The following is a 26089-nucleotide window of genomic DNA, read 5'->3' as shown; positions in this document are numbered from 1 at the left end:
TCTGCCACTTAATCACCTGTCCAAACTTGGACAAGCCAGTTGCCTTACGTGGAAAATGGAGGTGTTTGGCTTGATGAATGTTAATATTTCTTAGTTATTGTTTGGTTCTGCACACATATATTGTATCTAGAATATACTGTGACATGTTTAACATGTATAGGACTGCTTGCCATCTGGGGGAGGGGGTGGAGGGAGGGAGGGAAAAGTTGGAACAGAAGTGAGTGCAATAGATAATGTAAAAAATTACCCAGGCATGGATTCTGTCAATAAAAAGTTATAATTATTTTAAAAAATTTCTTAGTTATAAATCATTGATTCTATAAATTTTTCCTCCCCTAAAATTTTTATGTGTATGAAATGTGTATGAACTTTGGAGGCATATTTGAAGAAGAAAAGTCACAAAAATGTAGTTATGCTGTTTGAGGGTAGGATGGAAGTCATTGCCTTGGGAAGAAAGGGCCTAGTGGCCATTTGACTCATCTATGTGACATTTAGGACTTCTTCAGCATTAGCTAAAGAAGTACTGAGATAGCCTAGAAGAGGAGGACCTGACTTACTGTATCTTAACTGTCTCTGAGTATTAGACATCTTTTCTGTCCATCATATGTTGTGAGTAGGGAGGTAACAATGGACTCTTCTGAAGCCAGACTGTAAGTGGCCCTGCTGGAGCTTTCTCCTTACCTTGACTTAGGCCTTTTGTTTTCTGGCTCCCCAGGGAGTACCAACCATTATTAATCTTAGGAAGAGAAGACCATGTCAGTTACTGAAGTTTCTAGCCTCCTGGGAATTCTCTACACTTTTTCATCTTATTTTCAAGTTGACCTGTAGGATCCCTTGTAAGGGAGTTATAGGGATTGAAATTAATCCTTTTACAAGAAATCTACCAGAGCCTTGGCAAATTGGCTAAATGAAATACAAAGTTGATTTTAAGAGAGACAGACTCTCTACTGAGGGTGTGATAGTTAAAAAGAAGTTTGACACACACTGTAAATGGAGGTCGTATTTTGTCCTCACTTTTTTCTTTATTCATTTCACCTTTTTTTTTTCCCACTTTGTGGTTCAACCCAACAATCTCTGCCATATAACCTTCTGCTGTTATACCCTGACCTATGCCTGAATTAATTTTATTTCCTTTATCAGCTCTTTCCTGGGTGCTTCACATTTCATATTTGCCCTAGACTTCTAGGTAGACTTCTTCTTCTTCTTTTTTTTTTTTACAACATTTTTGTTTTATTTATTTATTTATTTTTAATAACTTTTTATTGACAGAACCCATGCCAGGGTAATTTTTTACAACATTATCCCTTGCCAGGCCATCCTCAGCAACGAGATCAACCAAATCATTTCCAATGGAGCAGTAATGAACTGAACCAGCTACGCCCAGAGAAAGAACTCTGGGAGATGACTAAAAACCATTACATTGAATTCCCAATCCCTATATTTATGCACACCTGCATTTTTGATTTCCTTCACAAGCTAATCTGTACAATATTTCAGAGTCTGATTCTTTTTGTACAGCAAAATAATGTTTTGGTCATATATACTTATTGTGTATCTAATTTATATTTTAATGTATTTAACATCTACTGGTCATCCTGCCATCTAGGGAGGGGTGGGGGGGTAAGAGGTGAAAAATTGGAACAAGAGGTTTGGCAATTGTTAATGCTGTAAAATTACCATGCATATATCCTGTAAATAAAAGGCTATTAAATAAAATTTAAAAAACAAACAAACAAAAAAAAACATTATCCCTTGCACTCACTTCTGTTTCGATTTTTCCCCTCCCTCCCTCCACCCTCTCCCCAAGATGGCAAGCAGTCCTATACATGTTAAATAGATTACAGTAGATCTTGGATACAATATATGTGTGCAGAACCGAACAGTTTCTTGTTGCTCAGGGAGAATTGGATTTAGAAGGTATAAATAACCTGGGAAGAAGAACAAAATGCAAGCAGTTTACATTCATTTCCTATGTTCTTTCTTTGGGTGTAGCTGCTTCTGTCCTTCCTTGATCAATTGAAACTAAGTTAGATCTTGTCTTTGTTGAAGAAATCCACTTCCATCAGAATGCATCCTCATACAGTATCGTTGTTGAGGTATATAATAATCTCCTGGTTCTGCTCATTTCACTTAGCATCAGTTCATGTAGGTCTCGCCAATCCTCTCTGTATTTGTCCTGCTGGTCATTTCTTACAGAACAATAATATTCCATAACATTCATATACCACAATTTACTCAACCATTCTCCTATTGATGGGCATCCATTCATTTTCCAGCTTCTGGCCACTACAAACAGGGCTGCCACAAACATTTTGGCACATACAGGTCCCTTTCCCTTCTTTAGTATCTCTTTGGGGTATAAGCCCAGTAAAGACACTGCTGGATCAAAGGGTATGCACAGTTTGATAACTTTTTGAGCATAGTTCCAAATTGCTCTCCAGAATGGCTGGATGCATTCACAATTCCACCAACAATGTATCAGTGTTCCTGTTTTCCCACATCCCCTCCAACATTCTGCATTATCTTTCCCTGTCATTCTGGCCAATCTGACAGGTGTATAGTGGTATCTCAGAGTTGTCTTAATTTGCATTTCTCTGATCAATAGTGATTTGGAACACTCTTTCATATGAGTGGAAATAGTTTTAATTTCATCATCTGAAAATTGTCTGTTCATATCCTTTGACCATTTATCAATTGGAGAATGGCTTGATTTCTTATAAATTAGAGTCAATTCTCTATATATTTTGAAATGAGTCCTTTATCAGAACCTTTGACTGTAAAAAATGTTTTCCCAGTTTGTTTCCTTCTAATCTTGCCTGCATTAGTTTTGTTTGTACAAAAACTTTTCAATTTGATATAATCAAATTTTCAATTTTGTAGTCATAGTGATCTCTAGTTTTCTTGGTCATAAATTCTTCCTCTCCCACAGGTCTGAGAGGTAAACTATCCTATGCTCTTTCAATTTATTTATGATCTCATTCTTTATGCCTAGATCATGAACCCATTTTGACCTTATCTTGGTGTACACTGTTAAGTGGGTCAATGCCTCAGTTTCTGCCATACTAATTTCCAATTTTCCCAGCAATTTTGTCAAATAATGCATTCTTATCCCAAAACTGGGGTCTTTGGGTTTGTCAAACACTAGATAATTAAAGTTATTGGCTGTTTTGTCCTTTGAACTTAACCTATTCCATTGATCAACTAGTCTATTTCTTAGCCAATACCAGATAGTTTTAGTAACCGCTGTCTTATAATATAATTTTAGATCTGGTACAGCTAGGCCACCTTCATTTGATTTTTTTAAATTAATTCCCTTTGAAATTTTGATCTTTTTGTTTTCCATGAACTTTGTTGTTATTTTTTCTAGGTCATCAAAATCGTTTTTGGGAAGTCTGATTGGTATAGCGCTAAATAAATAGATTACTTTTAGGTAGTATTGTCATCTTTATTATATTTGCTCGCCCTATCTAAGAGCGTTTAATATTTTTACAGGTGGTTAGATCAGACTTAATTTGTGTGGAAAGTGTTTGGTAGTTTTGCTCATAAAGTTTCTGATTTTCCCTTGGCAGATAGATTCCTAAATATTTTATACTATCAGTAGTTACTTTAAATGGAATTTCTCTTTGTAACTCTGACTGTTGGATTTTGTTAGTGATATATAAGAATGCTGATGACTTATGTGGGTTTATTTTATAACCAGCAACTTTGCTAAAATTGTGGATTATTCTAGGTAGACTTCTAACTTGAAAGTAAAAACTTTTTTTTCTATGACATTGGTTCTTCCATGTGAACTATTATACTCAGTAGTATTTTTGTAGTAACTCATGATGGTCTTTATATCAATTGATATCTATCTGATGTGATGTAAATCTGTTTAAATTTTTCCCTATTAGCTCACCAAGGCAGGGAATATTGAATACTCAGTATACTAAGACACTGAGTATTAAACTAGAGTGAAAGAATTTTGGAATTGGAATTGACCTAAGATATCTAATACCTTGAGTTTCCAGATGCAATCTTACTTTTTGCCTTAAAGATCTGTCAACAAGGAAGGAAGAAGAATATGCATACCAATCTAGTGTACTTGAAATAATGACAGAGGCATGGGATTATCTGAAGGTTTCTATATCTCAAATTAGTGTCCATATAGCTGCATCAGTTTGATAATTCTTTGTGTAACAGCTTTATACCATCCTTTTGATAGAAGCATAAATGAGACATATTATTCTTTACTTACTGCTGGTGTAACTGAGATAATCATTTTCCCACAAGTTATTAGAGATCAGCCTTGAGAGAGTACTTATTCTTAGTATTCTTTCCACCCTTATTTCCATCTTTAATTTTATAAAATATGGAATGCTATACACAATATATTTTAGAGTGTTTATGTGGAGAACAAGAGTGGAACTGCATGATTGTAGAAACAGTTCCTGCCTTGAAAAATCTTACATTTCTTTTAGGTATATATTTATACATTTACATGTTAAAATACAAAAAAATATAACATGAAGGGGGGGGGGTGTAGGTATTGCCAACTAAGAAAATTAGAAAAGGCTTAAAGTAGAAAATACCATTTGAGCTGAGATTTAAAGGAAACTAGGGATTCCAATAGGTAGAGATAAAGGAGTGTGTTTCAAACATATTGGGCATGGAAATGGAAGATAGAGGACTGGGTGAGGAACAGCAAGTAAGTCAGTTTGGCTAGCAATAGAGTACATGAAGGAAAGTAATATATAATAAAGCTGTAAAGGGAATTTGGAACCAGGTTATGGAGGACATTAAAGACCCAAGTAAAGACTTTGTATTTGATTCTAGAGATATTAAAGAATAATGTGAGCTTTTTGAAAAGAGTGGTGTGGTCAGATTTGCTCTTTGAAAAAATAACTATTTAGAGGGTGATTGGTTTAGATTAAAGAAGAAAGAGACTTGAGGCTGGGAGTCAAGTTTGATGGTATTTCCAGGAGGAACTCTACAATGGGAAAAGAGAGTGGGCCTTACAGAGGAATAATCTGTATTGAGAAGGCAGCAGAATATTGAGTTTTTAAAGATCATTAGATTCTAGGTGCTGAGGGCAGTTCCAGGAAGAGACAAATACACAGCAGAATTTTGGTTCTAAATTCTAGAAGCCAGACTACAACATTGAGATGGAAATTAAATCAATTTTGAATGTGTCATGTTTGAGATACCTATGAGATATTAAGCTGAATATATCCAAAAAGAGAGTTGGTGATGTAAGACAAACTTGGGAGAGTAACTAGGACTGAATTTATAGAATATGAATTAAATAAGCGTTTTGCAGGAAATAGAGAATTATCTTAGGTACTTATTTTTCTATATTGTAGGGTGTAGATATCCATAGTTAACTGTTAGAAATCAACAAATATGACAAATATTTTCTGGATGTCCTGTGCCCTGTGTGCACAAATGAGAAAATGAGACAATATATATCAAACCTTAAAGCAATTCATAAATGCAAACTGATATTATTATTGGTGCTGCTACTACTTTTGGGAAAGACACATAGGCATAAGAAATAAAAATAGTCCCTGCCCTCCAGAAGTTTATAGTCTATTTTCAGTCAACATAGAATAAAAGACAATGAAAATTTATCAATACAGAATAGTCAGTGACTAGCACCTGCTTCCACATTATTATGAAGCTCAAATGAGGTAATATAAAGCCTTGCAATTCTTAAAGCATTATATAAATGCTAAAGAAAATGAGAACTATTATTATACTATAGTGCAGATTATAAATCCTATAGGAACTGAGAAAAAAGTTATAGGATATAGTATGTTGGAAGTTATCCTGAAAGAAAGGAGGAAGAGGAGAGATACTTCAAGGATTTGGAGACATATGTTCAAGTGCTTGGAGAAAGGAATAATTATGGTCTATATAGGAACAATAAAATGCATGAATAGGATGGGATTTTTATTAGGAAATAGTGATTAATATGGTGAGGTAGATCCATTTGAACAAAAATGTTCAACAAAAGGGATTGTAAACTAAAGTGAGTAGTATAAAAAGCCATTTTTCAGTTGTCCTCATTGAGTTCAAGTCACTAGGTTTGGACAAACTGTCTTTGTACAATGAAAGAATAATGGATTTGATTGCTAAACTTTTAGAAGTAATCTTTGTAACACTAAAATTCACCAAGAACCCCTGGACTTTTGTCAGGAACAGAGCTTGCCATATTTAATAAGGTGTCCTTTTTGAATAAGGTTACAAGGCTGGTAGATTGGGAGAATGCTTGCCTTTGCTTCCTTTCTAATCTTCTTTCCCTTCTTCCCTCCCTACCTTCTTCCTTTTCTCCCTTTTTCCTTCTGTCCTTCCCTCTCTCTTTTTCCTCTCATTTTTGTTTCCTTTTCTTCCCTCCTTTCTCCCCTTCCTTCCCTCTCTTTGCCTCCCTTCCTTTTTGTCTCCCTCTCTTCTTCCCTCCTCCTTTCTCTCCCTCCCTCTTTTTCTTTCTTTCCCTCCCTTCCTCTCTCTATCTGTTTCTCTTGTCTCTTTTTCTTTCTCTATATATGCACAGAAATACAGTACATCTGTATTTCAGAAAATAATTTGGCAGTATCTCTTATACTATCTTTTTGGAGAAATATGTATTGGGTAATAAATAGTATCTACTATATATGTGAATTTGAAACTGGATGACTAGATCCAAAGAGTACAGATGGTCCAAAGTTGGGAGGATTAACTAACAGGTTAGGTAACAATTATCATACCAAAAGGTCTTGAAAAGTTAGAATAAGACAAAGTAATAAGATAGTATTTAATAGGGCTAAATATGAAGTCCTATATTTGGATTTTATAAAGACTTCACAATTACAAATGAGGGGGTACATAGGGTACATGCTGTCAGCAGTGAGCATGAAAAAGATAAGCCATTTTTAATTGAATTACAGGCCCCACACAAATCAGTTGTGCAAGGTAACAAGAAAAAACAATGAGATCTTAGACTGCTATGAAATGCAATGTCTCCATGAATGATAGTCCTGTAATACTCTGCCAAAGTTAGGCTACAATTGTATTGTTTATTTCTGAATGCCACATTTTCGGTAAAGTGGCATAACAAGCTCATATATATCTAGAGAAATCCCTTTGGCATCCAGGAGAGGCTTATGACCCCTTCGCAGAATAATATTTTTGTGACAACATGAATAATTGAATGAAATGCTGAATTTCATTCGGAAGTTACTGAATAAAGATGTAATTTTTTTTTTTTCCCATCTGAGTTCATTGAAACCCTGAAGTCTAATCTATTCTGATCTAGAATAAGAGGTGGTGGAGAACCATATACTCTACCATACAAGAACCATTTAAAGAACATATAAATGTTTAGCCTAGAGAAGACTTTGGGAAGTTGTGGTTGTAGCTCTGAAAGGTTGTCATATGGAGGAGGTATTAGAGTTATTCACATTTGACCCTAAAAGCTAAATTAATTTCTATATGAAGAAAAACTTCCTATTTATTACTATCCCAAAGTGGAATTTGCCTCAGGAAGAACAAATTTCATTATTATGAGTAGTAGTCTTTAAGTTGAAGAGGAATGATCATTTATTAGGCATGTTGTAGAGATTCTTCTTGTTGATCTCCATTATTCCGGTAGTGTTTTGAAGCTGGATTTTAGAGTCCATTCATTGAGCAGTAATCCTCAGAGTTTTTGGAATGACATTGAGTTTCTCTTTTAACAAGGAGAAGTTGGTATTTTTATTTAACAGTAATATAGAAGCTGGATTTTAAGGGAAAGACTGAATTAGAGAATGGCTCTCAAATGAACCTATATAAAAATTCATAAGAGTTTAGATTAGGGTGGGTATTAGTTGGAATTTGACAGGGAAAGAACTGAAAGGGAAGAGTTGAATGGGGAGTTAAAATGTTTGAAATGTAGTGGTAAAAGTTAATAGCTCTATAATCTTGAGCAAATTACTTTCCCATTCTGGGCCTCAGTTTCCTAACTGGCAGAATAGTTGTATAATGATAGTTCAGCTGTTTGACTCCTAGAATTAATTTGAGGGAAACGATTTTTAAACTAATTTACTAAAGAAATATGAGTAATTTTTATTCTAGCTATCTAGAAACAATATGGATATACAAAATTGAACTGGCTACTTTATGAGACATTTTAATGAAGGTAATGATTCAGGATCATTCATTCCATATGTATAAATTTATTTTTGTTATTGTTCAGTCTTGCCTGATTTCTCATGATCTCATTTGGGATTTTCTTGGCAGAGATACTGGAGTGGTTTGCTGTAGTCTTCTCCAACTCATTTTATGAATGAGGAAACTGAGACAAACAGGATTAAGTGAATTGCCAACAACTAGTGTCTGAGACAATATTTTGTAGCGTCTAACTGTCCCTAAATTTCTTTAGTACAATTTTGTTAAATGAAGTTAACCAAAAAAATCTATAACATTAGACTTAAGGATCTTGTACTAAGAAACAGTTATAACTTTTTTTTTTGGTACATGGTTTAATTTCCTCTGCATTTAGTAACTTATAAGTGATTTTGTATTTTTAAAAGGTGTGTGTGTGTGTGTGTGCTTTTTCTTTAATGAGATTTTAGTTACCTTGAGGGTAAGGACCTTGCCTCATTTTAACCAGTACTGCATATTGAATATAGGAGACGCTTAATAAATGTTAATTGATTATTGATATTTCTTGCAGGCAACAATCCAATCCCTTATGTAATTTTTATATCATACTGAATTTATTGTTATTGTCAAAAAACTTACAACACTGTGTTTTGGTCTTTAATAAGAAATGAAACCATTTGATTAGCCAACTTTCTTCCAGAAAAAGAATTTAAGAAATATAAATGTGTCAATAATTAAGGCATTTGAAACAAAGCAAGACATATCTTGCCTTTTAGTGCTTTTCTAAATATTGGTTAAATATTTTCCTAAATATCTATAAATTGTAGATATATCGATTTTTGTGTGTAGCATGTAGAATCAATTTTGTTCCATACCATGTAAATATCAAGAACTTACAAATAAATCATGAATGATGCCAATTCTGTTAGGAATGATAGATTTTTAGAGCTATCTTTTGTGATAAAATTACTCTGAGGAATCTGGGGATACCAGAAGTCAACAAAAAAGGAGCCGTATCAGTTGCCACAGTTCTGGAATGCTTTCAGTGTCAAGTTGCAGTTAAGTCTGTCAGGTTCCCCACCTGCAACAATCTCAGCAATGAAAACAGTGGCTATTAAGTATCAAATAGTTTGGCTAGAATAAAAGATTGAATTACTGTATGCTAAGTTTCTATTTGGTATTTATGATTTTTTTTCTATATGTAATCCAGGTTTTTGATTTTCTGTGCCAGGTCTGCATCTTGACTCTGCATAGCTTTTAGTAGTAACTCAACTCCTTGAGGAATTTCCTCCATTTATATGTCTGTATAAATCCTGAAAAATTCTCTGAATTGGTGCTTCTGAGACCATGCCACTTTAATTTTTTTAAGCTGAAAGTGAATATTTAATATAACTTAACCTTAAAGTATATATTAGATATTATATTGATGAATGATTGTCATCTCTTTAGCCCTGCAATTTGAACCACTATATTCCTTGATTTTTTTCAGATGGATAAAAGTATTTGGAAAATAAATAGCTATAGCTCAAAACTGTGAAAATTGATTATGAGCCAGTATGCTCAAGAACTGGCCTCTGACTTCTTTGGTTATTCCTTGTCATGCCATTTTAGAATGTTGAATTGCTTGTTGAAAAACATGGACTCTAATTTTGCTTTTGTCAACAACCTAACAGTCTGGCTTATTCAGATCACTCAAGTTGTTTGAGTTTCACCATCTTTATCTGTGAATCACTGAGTTTGGGCTATCTTCTCTAAAGGTCTAGAACTTCTATGTCTGTGGAATTCTACAAGTTGCTTATATCCTTTACTAGTATTGATAATTAATCATTTGCAAGATGGTAGAATGAATGCCAACAGAATGAAAATTTAAAGGATTTTCTGATCATTATTCTTACTGAGGAGAAAAGTATTTGAAGGTTTGTTGATTTTAAGTATCATTTTTCTTTGCTCAAAATTTAAACTTAAAAAATGTAGAAAATATAGTTTATTATTTAATAAGTAAAACAAACAAAAAAGCAAACAAAACTCAAGCTGCAGCTTAATGTAGAACATTTTAATGATCCAGATGGATATAAAAGAAATAAATATTCCTGAAGTGAGTGCTTGGCAAATTTTTAATAATTGTCCCATTTTACTTGGTTAGAATGCTGTCAATAGAGTATGATTTACACTAAAAGTTTATGCTCTAATATTAGGAATGCAGGTTTGCTTTCCTCCTCTACTCCCAAATTAAATATTTAGGCCTACTCCTTGACACTATTTTTTTATTCTGAAAGCAAAATGACTTTTTATTCTTTTCTTAATAGCAAATACTCATTGACATCAGAGAGAGGTTTTACATTTTCACTTACTATTTAAGCCTTCCAGTTAATATCCATCCAGTTGCTAAGAAAAAAAAAGTGTGAATTTTAGAAACAAATATAACACAAAAATGCATTTTTATATAGTGGAAGAACATTTGGAAATTAAAAGTTCTAACACTAGTTGTGTGACTTTGTAAAAGTTACTTGGTCTATCAGTTTCCTTAGCTATAAAATTCAGGTAATGAAAGGTTATTTTCATAAGGTTCTTGTAGACATAATCTATTAAAAATTGTGTAAAGTGATGTTTTCTGCTCAAATGAATCTTAAGCACTGATTTTTATAAATTTTCAATTTAGCAAGCAGAAGGTGGTACCAAGCAGAAGGTTCAAAATGAATACACAGACTTCCCTGTGAAATAGCCATATGTGATCTCTAAAGTATACCAAAATCATTTGACAAGAAAAGGGAAGGAGGGCAGGTAGGTGGTGTAGAGGGCCGCAGATAGTGGGGGAACTCTGGGTAAGGTATAAGAGCCTTCAGCCCAGAGGGAATTTGCTGACTATGTCTGGTTTGGCTCCCCATCTCTTTGGTGCTTTCACCCTTCTTGAGAAGTCAAGGAGGGCATGACCACCTGTGTTCTACTTGAAGCAAGGGATACTTACAAGTAAAGAGAGGCATTTACATATCAGTAGCAGAGTGCTTATAGTTAGCACTTACACAGTGTGCTGTGGTGATGTAATGCTACTATAGTTAGCACTTGCTCAGTGTTGGCACATACTTAGCATGCTGTAATGATGTCATCATACCAAGGTATTTAAGGACTGACAGGACTTGAAATAAGGACATTCCATCTTTGACCATTCTTGTGAGTCTCCAGCCTCCTTTACTCCTCCACTAAGACCAAGTTTTGTCCCAAGATCCTCCAGAGAGCTCGTCTGTACAGTATATTTTAGCACCCCAATTTGGGGCCTCTAGAAAGCACACTACATTATGGTGCCCGAACGTGGGATAGGTCTGAGTTAGACCTCCAGCAGCCACTGTCAGGTGGCTCCCATATCCCAACACGTAGCACAGTAGATAAAGCACCAACCCTGAAGTCAGGATGACCTGAATTCAAATCTGGTCTCAGATATTTAACACTTCCTAGCTGTGTGACACTGGGCAAGTCATTTAACCCCAATAGCATCAGAAAAAAAAAAAAAAAGAAAGAAAAAGAAAGGAAATTCAGAATGGAAGGCAGCAGATACAAGTCAATGCTCCAGCTAAGTTTTATTTGGTGCTACCCAAGAGCAAGTGAAAAATGTCAAATTTATATTTCGAGGGTAAAATACTTAATGAAATCCTCACAGTCTTCTCAAGTTTATCAGAAAATAATATGTGTACCTGGCATTTAAAGTTGAGTCCATACAAAAAAAGAGAACAAACCAATTAGAATTAATTTGCATTCTTTTCAATGTCAATTCAAATTGGTAAGAATTAATTTTTTTCATAATTATACACACTGGCTTTTAGCATTATGATTAAACACCTGAAAGCAAAATTCTGTTCTTGAACCTGAGAAGCAATCAGCTGCTGAACTCTGAAAAATAGTACTAGTAGAAGAAGCAGACCTCTTATAATTAATTTTATTCTTATTCTGAACTAAAACACCAAAAAAAAGAAGGTACACACACACACACACACACACAGTCAAACAGAAAAAAGAATTCCACATGAAATTGCAGATCTTCAGCATGTACAGCATTTTTTAAAAAGTTTATACCTGCACCATTAAAAGCCCCATTTAAAAAAAAAAATTGCCTCGATAATTTTTTCTTACTTTTCATTATCTATACCTGCCCTCTCGGCCTTCTTTGTTTCCAACCCTGACATTGGAAAAAAAGAAAGAAAAACATAGCTCTTAGGAAAAATAAATTGCAGTCAAGCAAAACCAATTCCCACATTAGGTATGTTCGAAAATGTGTTTTGTTCTGCATTTTGAGTGCATTGTCATAAGATGGGTAGAATGCTTTACTAGTTAGTAATTATTTATTAAATGCCTTCTATATTTCAGATATGCAATGCTTAAGTCTTTCAAAGTTTGCCTTTACTGTTTTCATTATCGTATAGATTGTTCTCTTAGGTTCTTCTCACTTCACATACATTGTTCATACAGGTCACCACAGCTATTTGATAAGAGTTCTAGAAATGCTATCTATATCAGTTATACAGTGTAGATTAAGATTAGTTTCTGAACTAATTGATCATTAAGGTTTTCAGACATGTTAACTTTTTTCTTATCACTGCCATTGGATCCATCTGAAGCTGCATTTCATAGGATTTGCTCAACATCATTTTGAGTCTTTTCACTAGCTGCCTATAGCATCCACAGCTCTCTTATCAAGTGGAACTTTTGACAGCAATTTCTTAAGCATCTTTATATAGTGTTGACAATTCTTTTGATGTCAGACATAGTTTTTGAAAGTTTTTTTTTTCTTATAAGCCTGAAATTTTCTTTGGATAAATTCTGTTGTCTTGCTAACAAATTCTTGTAAACTTTCAAGAATTTCAGTTCACTATATTCATTTCTATGTCATTTAAGCATCAATACAAAACAAACACAGTTCTTTTTCCTCTCTATCAACAGTATTTGTGAATCATATTGATATAGTGGATCATGTTTTCTGGATTTGAGATTTTTGCTTTTTGTTTCTGTAGTTCTGTTTCAGTTGTACCTCTTATTTTTGTTTGCAGTAGTTTTAGTTGTTCTAGAGAGTTTTCTTTTCAAACTGGTTGTGTAATTATCCATTATGAAGTTATTGTTTTATTTTTTTAATTATTTAAAATTATGACAGGTATTTGAATTTAATTTTAGAAAACTTCGAATGATTATGAACTTCATATTTTCCATTTTTTAATTTCAGAGTTTTTTTTTTTGAGGGAAACCATATTATTTTGTGGCATTTATCAAAAATGAATAAATTAAAAAATATAATAGATGTGGTATATCTTATTTCCCCACAAAGATTGTTTATCTTTAAATGCAAGAAAACCACTAGGATGTACAACTCATTGTTATACTACTGATATTGAGTAGCAAACTGTGCTTGTATTGAGTATCTACTCATATTTAATTTTGCAGACATAATATCACTTATTTGATGCTCTTTTCAATTGTCAGTTGAAGTCAGTTTGCCATGTTAATTTCAATCATTTTGAATGAAATTTCAACTTTGTTTTATTAAAAATTGAATATTCACAGAATTGTTCAGTCATGAGCAACAATTTGTAAACCCATTAAGAGGTTTTTTTCTTTTTCTTTTTTCTTTTCTTTCTTTTTTTTTTTTTTTTTTTTTTTTTTTTTTTTTTTTTTTTTTTTTTTTTTTTTTTTTTTTTTTTTTGCAAAAATAGGAGTGTTTTGACATTTCTTTGTCTAGCTCATTTTTACAGATGAAGAACTGAGGCAAATAGGATTAAGGTGACTTGCCCAGTGTCACACAACTAGTAAATGTCTGAAGACATTTATTTGAACTCAAGAAGATAAGACTTTCTGACTCCAGATTTAGCACTTTATTCACTGTGCCACCAAGCTGTCCCATTCATAGTGATTGTACTCAGGTATCCAATAATTTTGTCATTGCTTCATGTTTCCTAGGAGAGTGTATCCTAGAGTTCAGAAAATTCTGCTACATGGTTAGTCATATACATAATGATAGTCTCAATATGTAGATAAACTAATTGAAGTTTGGAGATGATGAGTGACTTGCCATAAGTAAGTGAGAGAGAATAGGCATGAGCTCAGGTCTTTTTATACTATGTTGATGCTCTGTATATTCCCTCCCACTTACCAAGTACAAACACACATTCCTGGATTCATCCAGGGAATAAATACACAAATGTAGGAGGGGAAATAACTAGATTAGGGACATGAGACCCACTTTAGTTGTTCTACCTGGACAATGGGAAGCCTATCCTAAGGCCTTCTCTTCCTGTCCTTTTACTAGCTAGCACTGTGCTTGCAGTTTTGTGAGGCCGAATTTCATTGACACTTTTATATATATCCTATCTGCAGGAAGGTGCAACTAGGGCAGAAAGGCTGATCTACTGTCAGGATCATAGATTTTAGAGGGGGAAAACAATCTTAAAGGTCTTCTAGTCAAATCCATTTTATAGATGAGGAAATTAAGGCCCAAGAAGAGCACATGCCCAAGGCCGCACAAATAATTAGTAGAACCAGGATTTGGATGGAGATTCTTTGACTCCAAATCCAGGCATTCTCACCACTCTTCTGTCTCTAGAGCAATAATTGTGCCTGGCCTTTTTATTCTCTTTTTGTTCTACTGTGTTGACTTCTAAAACACTAATCTCATTCCTTATTCCTCCATACTCTACAGCCTTTCTTGCTAAATATTTACTTTATAATAATAATTCACATTTAAATAGTGCTTAAGGATTTTTAACTTTCCTTACAACACCTGTATTACATAGGTAATACAAGTATCATGGGTTTTTTTGTTTGTTTGTTTATTTTGTTTTGTTTTGTTGTTTTTTGGCAGAGATACTGGAATAATTTGCCATTTTCTTCTCAAGTTCATTTTACAGATGAGGAAACTGAGGCAAATAGGGTTAAGTGACTTGCCCAAGATCACACAGCTGGTAAGCTTTTGAGGCCAGATTTGAATTCAGAAAGAAAATGAGTGTTTTTAGCTCTAGGTCTTGCACTCTATCCACTGTGCTGCCTAGCTGCTGGTTTTTTATGATAATGATAATAATAATAAATAATAATAGCATTTATTTGGTACCTTACAATTTGCAAAGTGCTTTTAGTGATGATAGCTAGCTAGCTTTTATGTAGTTTTTTAAGATTTGATAACTACTTTAAGAGAATTATTTCATTTTATCTTTTCAATCTTCTAAGAGGTAGATGCTATTATTATCCTGTTTTGTAATTGAAGAAACTAAGAAATACAGAAATTGATTTACACCCTTCTTCCCCTCATCTTGCAGGGCCACACAATTTATACAGCTGAGTGAAATTTGAACTCAGGTTTTCTCGATTCCATGTCCAGCATTCTATCCGCTGTGCAGCTGATTTTTAGAGAGGTTAAGTGATAAATCAATGGTCATATATCTAAGTAGCTGCACTAGGACTTCAAGCATTAGATAAGGTTTTTGAAGGCAAAGGGAATTAGGCATATAAGATGAACTGGACCCCAAAAAGCCCCAAAGTAATATACAGTTGCAACCTGTATATCTAACCCATCTTCTCTTTTGTCCCTAACTGTAGGTTTCATTATTTCCTTTATTTAGTTGTGCAGCTGCTTGCTTTTTAATTCTTTTAAGATAATAAAGTCTGGTACTAATTTACTTAGAACAATTGTAAATAAAGAACTATTTGTCTTTTAGCAAATTTTTTATTTTTACCACATTTTTGCTTTGATGATATGATTATATGATAAAATTGACCCTTTTTTCTCTTTGATTTATAGAGATAAATTTAAAATAATGAAACTAATGTGAAGACATTAGATTATATGTTTATTATGAAAGAAATACTTGTTCTTCAAGTATTTACATGTGCTTTTCTTAAATATTTATTCAACTCCTATAATAAAGATTTGATCCATATAAATTTGTATAGTACACACTATAAGAATATATTAAGAATATTATCATTAGAGTTATCAGCCATGTTTATAAAAGTTTAATGATGAAATATGTCATTGGCCTTCTGACATAGAGGTGATAGATTTAGAGTGTGAAGTTAGATATGTAGATACATATATATGGATATATGTGTATGAATATTAGTATTTAGATAAAATTATTTTTGCTTCTCTATGCAGATATATTATAAGTTGCTTTTCTTTTTAGTTGTTTTCAGTGAAGTAAGAAGTGAGAGGGAGATTAAATAGATTTCTGTTAAGTAAAAAATTATTAAATGTATTTTCAGGAGAGGTCACTATTGTTTTACTTAATTATTTGTTATAAGAGACCACCTCATGAATAGGAATAATCAGTATAAGTTTGTAACTCTATAGATATATTTTGTATATTATATCTATTTATATATTGCCTACAAATACATTTTTAGATTACTCTGAAGTTTTATCATTATGTAAAGAAGAAAATTTGACTTTGATGACATATTGTTTTGAAACTAAGATTTTTAGATTACTATGCCAGAGTACATGAAGTGATACATGTTTTATCCTATTAACTCTATGAAAGCTTTAGTTTTTGAAACATTCAAACGTAATGTTAATGGTAATAGTACAAAGCACAACGGAATCAAATTAACAAATACTTATACTTTAACATATTTCATATGCTGCATTGAACATTTTAATGTAGTTATAGGGAATATATATTTTATTGCAGAGAATTTGGGGCTAGATGATCTAAAAGTGGTTTTGTTGCCTTTTTCTTCTATCATTTAGTAACTAAAATTTATCTGGAAATCAAATGAGGAAGGCTATGCTAAATAGAGCTGATGTTAATTTATTTGATTAAAAATTAATTTCATTATTTTAAAATAAACCTCTGTAATTCTCAAGTAATTTAATGAATATAATCAGACATTAGTGTCTTCTACAGTATAATTCTTTAAATACAGATTTGTCCCAATTTAAAAAAATCAGATTCAAGAATATTTAACCTTACAAAACACATAAATTAAGGTGTTAGAGGATAACATTTTGCTTTCTATATGGATTTCACCTTGTAAACAAGCTCATATGATACATATATACACATATATTGAATAATTCAATTTACATACACTTAGTTCACATGCACCTTTTCTGGAATAAGTAATGTGATGAAGGTTTTTACAATTTGGGTTGCTGTTGCACTCCCCACAGCAGCATGTCTTTTCTTCTCAAACTATTCAAATCATCTCCTCATGCATGCGTCCTTCTCTGTAAAGGACTTTGTTTTGTACTTGCCTGAGAAGATAGAGCATAAATTCTTTCTTTTCAGTCCCATACCTTAAAAACTCCCAGCATACCCACTCTCTTATTTGTTTTTCTCTCTGAGGAAGAGGTAAACCTTTTCCCTCCTGAGACCTTAGATCCCAGAATTTAGAAATCTAGGAAAAGGTCCTATATATGTCAGTTTTTTTATGGTTACCAAAAAACTTGAAAATAAAAAGGGCCATCAATTGAGAATTGGATGAATAAATTGTGATATTATGAATGTAACAGAGTACTATTATGCTGTAACAAATTAGGAAATGTCACCATTTGTTTGTTTAATCCTTAACTTTTCCTGTCCCCATTTGGGGCTTTTTGGGCAAAAATATTGAAGTTGTTTGCCATTTTCTTCTCCAGCTCATTTTGCTGATGAGTAAACTGAGGCAAAATGAGTTAAGTGACTTGCCCAGAGTCGCAGAACTAGCAAATGTTAGAGATTTAACTGAGGAAGATGAATCTTCCAGAGTTCAGACACAGCACTCTATCCACTGTGGCCATTTTGCTGCCCTAATGAGGAAATAGATGAAATCAAAGAGATATAGAAAGTCATAAACTGATGCAGAGTAAAAGTAGAATCACTATACATTATACAAAAACAAACAAAAAAATGTAAAGACAACTTTGAAAGCTCTAAGAATCCTGATGGTCATGATTCTACATGAGCAGTGAGAAAACATTATCTTCCTTTTGACAAGGAAAAGTTAAATTCTGAGTGTAGGAGATTTTATATATATAATTTTTTTTTTAACATTTAACCAATGTAAGAATTTGTTTCAGTTGTCTATGCATATCTGTTACCGAGAAATATTTCTTTTCTGTTCCCCATCCCCTCCATTGGAGAGGGGAATAAGAGGAAACCTAAATAGATTTTTTGTTAATTAAGCTATTAAATTCACTTTCAGAAAAGCCTTCTCTTTCCCTCTCTTTTCCAGTGCTTAACACCTTTATTAGCTATTCTCTGGCATCTTCCTTGCTGCAGTGTTTTTATATGTTCAGATGTTCCTCCTTCCTTAAAAAAAAAAATGCAAAAAAAAAAAAAAACCCTTCATTTGACTGTATTGTATTCTTAAGCTATTTCTGGAGAAATCTTTGTTTCCTAGCCAAATTCAGAGAAGTCTTTGCTTCTACTTCATCTCTTTACTTTTTATTCCCTCCCAGTCTGATTTCTAACTTTACTCAATAAATTCAGTACCTGGCTCACCAGGTACTGTCCTCTCCAGCTCTTGTCTTCAAAGAGCTTCATGTGGACTCTGCTGTGATGTATTTCTCCACCTCACCTCAGCCAAAACCTTGGTCATAACTCTGATCTTACCATCAACCACAAATATACCACCTGTCTGTTCAAGAATTCTAAAATCATCTTTTCTAATCTTTATCTAACCATAATCTGGTGACTTTTCACCACTCCCTCCGCCTTCCCCTATCAAACCCTGTTCTTTGTCTATACTGTAACCTCCAATGTTCAGTTCTATACCAAATTATCTTCCCTGCACTAGCCTCTCTTCTCTTTTCCCTATCTTGACCTCTTGGTAAGCCAAGTCAACTTTATACTGTTTTCCTCTTTTGAATTCCTAGTTCTCTTATCATTTCATTGATTAGGTCCTTCCAAACCCCAGCTTTTCTGACTGGATCCACTACAAATTGATGTTGCACAACTTGACTGAGTCCTTATTGCTGCTAAGCATTTCTTGTGCCTTCATTGTCACTGTTCACTGTCATATTTTATACAGTAGTTCTTTTAGACCTTTTCATCCCTCTTTAAACTCTCTATGGCTTTTTCCCTCACCCCTCTCTCAGCTGAGATCTGTGTACATTAAAGCCATTCACCAAGAGCTTCCTCTTCGCCCCTGGTCCTCATCATCTATGACTCAGATGCCTTCTGCCTCTTTCTCTTCCATCATTCCTGACTCACATGATGTGGACCTTACTCCTTATTAATGCTAACCCTCTTCTACTTGTTTAAGCGACTTCTCTATCCCATCTCCTCCTACAGATTGTCTCCTTTTTCATTCCCACTTTCTCATTTTTCAGTCTTAGCCTGTCTACTGGCTTCTTCCTTACTGTCTACACACATGCTTATATTATCCTTTCTCCTCAAAAACCCCTCATTTAATCCTTTATCTTTGCTAACTTTCATCCTGTGTCTCTTCTTTCCTTTGTACCTGCTGCACTTCTCAAAAGTCTGTTTTCTCTCCTTTCACTTCTTAATCGTTTATAATCTGACTTCTACTTTATCTTTCCATCAAAACTGCGCTTTCCAAAGTTCCCAAATCCTTTGACCTTTTCTCAGTCCTCTCTGCAACCTTGAACCTGTTGATCACCCTCTTTCTGGACAACACTCTCTCCTGGTTTTCCTCCTAACTGACCTCATTCATCTTTGCTGGATTTTCATCTAGATCATGCCCTCTACCTACAAGTATCACTTTGGGTTCTGTCCTGAGTCCTCTTTTCTCCTATGTTACTTTAATTGGTTATCTCATCAATTCCCTTGGAATTCATTGCTATCTCTATGCTAATTATTTTAAATCTATCTTTCCTGCACCATCCTTTCTGCTGACCTCATCTCCTGCTGCTTTTCTGACATCTTGAACAGGATGTATAATAGAAGTTACTTAAATTCAGCATATCTAAAACAGAACTAAAATTTCCCCTTAAACCCTGCCCTACTTTCTATTCTCTGTTACTATAGAGGCCTCCCCCAAGTTCTCAGTTCTCTTGACTCAAAGCCATGGGGCCATCCTTAACCCCTCACTCTTTCTTACCTCCCATATGCAATCTGTTGCCAAGGTTGTTGATTTCACTTGTAATGTATATTGTATATGGCTACTCCTGTCCTCTGGCATTGCCACCACTCTTAATACATGCTTGGACTATTGCAGTAGCCTGCAGGTGGGTCACCCCACTTCAATTCTTCCTTCATTCAACCACTACAGTGATTTTCCTAAAACACAGATCTGACTGTGTTGCTATCCTACTCCAAAAATCCCAATGACTCCCTGTTGCTTCTAGGATCAAATGCAAAATCCTTTTTAGCATTGTGTCCTTCATAACCTATCCTTCTACCCACTTTTCAGGCTTCTTACACCCTTATTTCTTGCCACTTTTTAATCCAGTGATCTTGATCTCTTGGCTGTTTCCTGAACAAGACATGCCTTCTTCCTGTTCCAGGCATTTTTCCTGGGACACTCAACTCTTCTCATCTTTATCTCGTGGTTTCCCTGATTTCCTTCCAAGTCCCAACTAAATTTCCATCTTTTCCACTATAGAAAGCCTTTCCCAATTCCCCTTAATAGTGCCTCTCCTCTCTGTTATTTCTTATTTAACGTGTTTATAATTTAAATGTATGTTATTTGTTTATATGTTACCTACCCCATTAGGTTGTGGCTTCCTCAGAATAGGGATTGTCCTTTGGCTCTTTTTATATTCCTTTCATTTAGCAGAATGCCAGGTCCATAATTGGTGCTGAAACCATTCTCTCCAGTTACCAGTGATCTCTTTAATTCCTAAATTCAGTGTCCTGGTCTCAGGTCTTGTAGACCAAGCTTTGTATCTTTTGACAGTTTATCATCCTCCTTAATATTTTCCATCCTAAATTTTTGTAATACTGCTCTCTTCTGGTTCTTTTCTTGCCTGTCCACCTGCTTCTCTAAACCATCTGTGTATTATCACCCATGTTGTCTTTTTTGGCCTCTTTTTATTTTCTATATTATCTCACTTGGTGGCCTCACTGACACTTAACTGGTTTAATTATCCCTAAGCAGACCCAGATCTTGTCTTTCTCCTTATCTCCTGTTCTCCCTATGGGCGTATCAAACTCAACGCATCCAAGACTGAACTTTGCCCACACCTGTTTTTCTTCTGAACTTATCATTTTGTATCAAGGTTACTACTGTCTTTCTAGTCAGCTAGATTTAAAACCTTGGAATCATCTTGTACTTCATACTCTTCCTTCTCTCTTCCCCTGTTGAACTGTTATTTCAATTCTTGCTAGTTCTACCTCACACTTTCTCACAAGTTCCATGGTTTTCTTATGTCTTACCTGGACAATAATAGCCCCTGATTTTTCTCTCTGATTCTAATCTTCTGTCTTTCTAATTCATCCTTCATCTAGCTGCCAAATTAATGTACCTGAAATACTTGGTGCCTCCCTGTTTCAGTAGAATAAAATAAAAATTCTTACTCTGTTTTATTTAAGTCTTTCACAAGCTAGATATAGCTTAATTTTAAAAAGTGTTTTAACTATGTAACCACATTATAGCATTTTCACTTTTTGTTGTTTGCTTGCATTATGTTTTCTTTCTCATTTTTTTCCTTTTTGATCTGATTTTTCTTGTGCAGCGTGATAATTGTGGAAACATATATAGAAGAATTGCATATATTGGATTATTTGCCATCTAGGGGAGGGAGGCAGATGAAAGGGAGGAAGAAAAAAATCGGAACACAAGGATTTTGCAAGAGTAAATGTTGAAAATTATGCATCTGTTTTGAAAATAAAAAGGTTTAAAAAAAGAAAAAAGGTGTTTTATTAATGTTTTTTTAAAAAATATCACCATCACTTCCCAGTGGCTTATCTTCTCCAATAAAATCCTTCCTTGAAACAAATATAATTATGAAATACATATCAACACATTGACCATATCTAAAATTATATATGTTATTCTATATTTTTAGTCCACTATCTTTCCTTTTAGGTATGAGACATGCATGGGACTCATTAAGACCTCTGAAGTCATTGGTCACTGCATTAATCAGAATTCTGAAGTCTTTCAGTGTAGTTTTCCTGCATATTATTGAAGTAATTGCATTATTCTTGTTTCTATTTACTTAGCTCTTCATTAATTCATATTATTCTTCCTGTATTTCTCTGAATTCTTCAAATTTGTCATTTCTAATACCATAATACCAGTACATTTCATTCATTTATTTCAACTGTCTCCCATTTGATGAACTTCCTCCTTTATTCTAGTGATTTTCTGTTAGAAAAAAAATTATTGCTAGAAGTCTTTTTGTATATGTAATTTTTTCCATCTTTCTTTTTTGACTTCTGATTATATGCCTTATAAAATAGCTGCTCAAAGGTTATTGTTACTTATAGTTGTGTCCTTTTTTCATACTCCCTTCCCAGTTTGGATACTATTTTACAATGTCTTTCTTATTTTCATATTTTGTCATTCAGTGGTATGAAGTGAAACTTCGGTGCTGTTTTAATTTGCATTTCTTTGTTTTATTGAATTAATAATGGAACTTATTGATTTTGAACTAGTATATCATGTTCATTTGTTAACTAACAAATTATTAATTTATTTGTTCTCAATGCTGTTTAAGTTACTAAACATTTATCAAGCACTTCTTATGGGTATAAAAATCTGATCTATGTGTCTCAAAACACTCTGGATTTATGTAATTATGTAATCTGTTCATTCAAAGAATATCTTTTAATAGGAGATAATCCATTGCACGCTGTAATAAGGCATTTTGTAACAGGTTTTAGTGATTAAAGAAAAATTAGACATTTAATTATGTTTTTGAAGATTTTAAGGAGATAAACCCTAGAAATGATTTGTCATGATAATATTTTATTCTGTAATATGCTTAATTCTTATTGAAATTTAAAATTTTATTTTTAGGCTTAACATGAACAACATATCTAGTACTCAAGGATCTCTTACACCTAAAAATTCTTCTTTGAAGAGTGAACATGAAGATGAACTGCTTTTTTTACCTGAAAAATTAAGAGCAAGACTACTTCCTTTCCAGAAGGATGGTATCACCTTTGCATTGAAAAGAGATGGCAGGTAAAAAAGTTCAGCCTTATTAGCTTTAAAATGTAAACTTACATTGCTCTGAATTATTCAGGTGAATTATTTTACAAATAATTTCTGGGAATTGCAGAATTTATACCAATGGCCATTTAGTCTAATAAAAAATCCTTTCTGCAAATTTCTAAAAAATGTTCCTTCAGCTTGTGCATAAAGACTTCCTGTTAGGGAAAATCTGTTTCCCCCCCTTTGGCAGTCCAGTCTACTTTTAAGTTGTTCCACTTTCTTTCTTAAATCCAATCTAGATCTATTTTTCTGCCTCCTGCACCAATTTGTCCTTATTTTGCCCTCTAGGGCTAACCAAGTCAAACCTAATTATTAGTCTTTCTAATTTCCTTCAAAGTAAACATCCTTAGTCCCTTTAAATAGTCTTTGGCACATCCCATCATTCTTGTCATCCACAGCTTCACAGAAACATAAAATTTGAGATTTGGACAAAATGCCAGTGGTTATCTAGTTTGATTGCTCTTAAAAAGAATCTCAGTTATACTATATCCAAAAAGTGGCCATTCAGGAAGAGGGAAGCATTCCATCTTCAAGTCAGTCTATTTCACTTTTGGCTATTTGCAATTATTGATAGAGTTTTTTCCTGGTATCAAGTTAAAGTTTATTAGTTTGAAAGTTCTACTCATTGTTCCTGGTTTTCGCCTTTGGGGCCAAAAAGAACAAAAGTTATCCTTGCATTATATCATTTTTGAGGATAACTAGTAGTTTTCCCTGTGTCCAAATTTTTTTTCTTTTTTTGCAAAGTAAGCATGCTCAATTCTTAAAGTGATCCTCATGACATAGAATAAGGCCTTTCAACATTCTGGTTGCTTTCCTCTCTTTACTGCTCTGTATTTTTAAACATAGTAGTCCACAAATGAACACAGTTAAATGAGAGTTGATTAGGACAGGATATAATGTTCCAGTTCTTAGAAGCTATGATTCTCTTAACCTAGTCCAAGATCACATTAGCTTTTTTGGCTGTCACATAAGCTGACTCATATTGAGCATGTAATCCATCAGAATTCCCAGATCTTTTGCAGAACAACTACGATCTAACAGTGCCTCCCCCATTTGTACTTGTATTTGTACTCACATTGAAGAAGTTATATTTATCCTTATTGAATTTCATTTTATTAGATTCAGCGTAATGTTCCAATCTATTAGGATCTTTTTGGATTCTGACTCCATCTTTTATTGTGTTAGGTATCCTTCTTGATTATCTCTACACACGTATTATCCATACACTGTTTGTCATGCTATCCATGTTTTTAGTCAAGTCATTGATAAAAATGTAAATCAGCACAGGGTTAAGAACAGATCTCTGGATATTTCACAGATACCTTCTGTCACATTAATATAGAACCATTAAGCTTTTTGAGTTTAGTCATCTACACAGTTTTGAATTCATTTAATTGTGTTACTATCTAATTCATATCACTTCATCTTCACAAAAATAGTATAAGTAATTTATCAAAGAACAATTTGAAATCTAGGTAACTCCAGTATTTTCATCTACTGTTGTCATCCTGTCAAAATGGGGGGGAGGGGAGGGAAGTCTGGTAGGACCAGGCTTTGCTGTAGCCATACTGGTTCTTTATCACCCCCTTGTGGTGGCACTCTGCCTCATTTGTGTTCATTCTAAAATACTGCTTCAAAAACCCACTTTCCCAGTTGTGTTGTGACCCAAGGAAACTAACATCTGTTTTATTCTAGATTCATATCCTTTCATTACCATATAGGATGGTATTAGCTTTTTTGGCTATTACGGCACAATGTTGCCTCATATACAACTTAGAGTGAGCTAAAATTTCCTTTTTGTTTTTATTCCCTGTCCTTTATGGAATCGTGAAGTTGATTTTTTTTTTTTAACAAAAGGGTAACTTTTTATTTTTATCCCTAATCAATTGAATCTTTTTTATGCTCAACAGATTGCTATAACTCTTCCAGATTTTTTTTTCACATCCTGTTATCCAAGATGTTGGCTGTTTCTTCAATATTTTATCATCTGCAAAATTGACAAACATGGCTTATTTTATTAATAACTTCATCCCAGCCACTGGAAAAAAAGTTGGACATTATTGGACCTAGGACAGATTCTTGTGGTCTCCACTGTAGGTAACTTCCAGATTGTCAGTAACTTTTTATTGACTCATCTTGGGCTTTGGTGATTCATTCCTGATTAAAATCTTAACTCTTTATCTTGTCCATGGAATAGCAAGAGCCACTCTGTTAAATGTTTATTGAAATCCGGCCATAGTTTATCTGAAATACCCTATGTTTTTTCCAGTCTAATAATATGTCAAAAAATATGAAGATCTTGAAGAAGCCATGCTGATTCTTTTTGTGATCACTTCACTGATTTCAAATATTCCTTTAACAGAATTTATTATTATGCCAGGAGTAGAAGGATAAATTGTCAAATGTTGGGTTGTAGACTTGAGCACTTTTTTTGAAAATCAAGACAACAAGAGCACCCCTCAGGGAATTATGAACTATCCCTAATGGTCTGTTCTTTCCCTGTCTTTTACTTTATGACTCCTTACTTCATCATATTTGTGGCTTTATACTATCATTTCTTTTAATACAAGAAACAGATTCCTTCTGAGATGGTCTACCTTTCCCTACTATATTTAGAACACCAGCGATTTCATAATCCCACATGCCCACTGGTACTTCTTCCATTTTTTTCTGTGCTGCATTCTCTACTGTAGCTTTATGCCACTGGTTAGAATTCCTCCTGCCTCTCTTTACTTCCACTTCATTCTCTTTGATAAATGGGAGATAGATAAAAATATATGTCTCCATCCCTCCTACTATAGGAGATAGATCTTCCACTTTGTGCTACATGGTTATTAGTCACCAGAAGAAACACAAACATAGCCCACTCTTTGAAGATCACTACAAAATTCTTGCTTAGAGTACTTCC

At 33.8% G+C, this 26089-nt stretch overlaps 1 protein-coding gene across 3 annotated transcripts in view; it reads left to right on the top strand.

The window, feature by feature from the left end:
- ZRANB3 (zinc finger RANBP2-type containing 3) overlaps nt 1–26089 on the top strand; it is a 192053-nt gene that overhangs the window by 1644 nt on the left and 164320 nt on the right. For 2 of the 3 annotated variants that reach the window (XM_031960014.1, XM_003763827.3), the window contains exon 2: nt 22984–23151. In XM_031960014.1, coding sequence (XP_031815874.1) covers nt 22991–23151 — 161 coding nt within the window. In that variant the 5' untranslated portion in view covers nt 22984–22990. Of the gene's footprint in view, nt 1–22983; nt 23152–26089 lie in introns of those variants that run through there. The other variant, XM_031960015.1, reaches the window with a different exon arrangement.

The sequence above is a fragment of the Sarcophilus harrisii genome, chromosome 3 (assembly GCF_902635505.1).
Source record: "Sarcophilus harrisii chromosome 3, mSarHar1.11, whole genome shotgun sequence".
Taxonomy (NCBI): Eukaryota; Metazoa; Chordata; class Mammalia; order Dasyuromorphia; family Dasyuridae; genus Sarcophilus; species Sarcophilus harrisii.
This window is presented reverse-complemented; position numbering and strand designations above follow the sequence as displayed.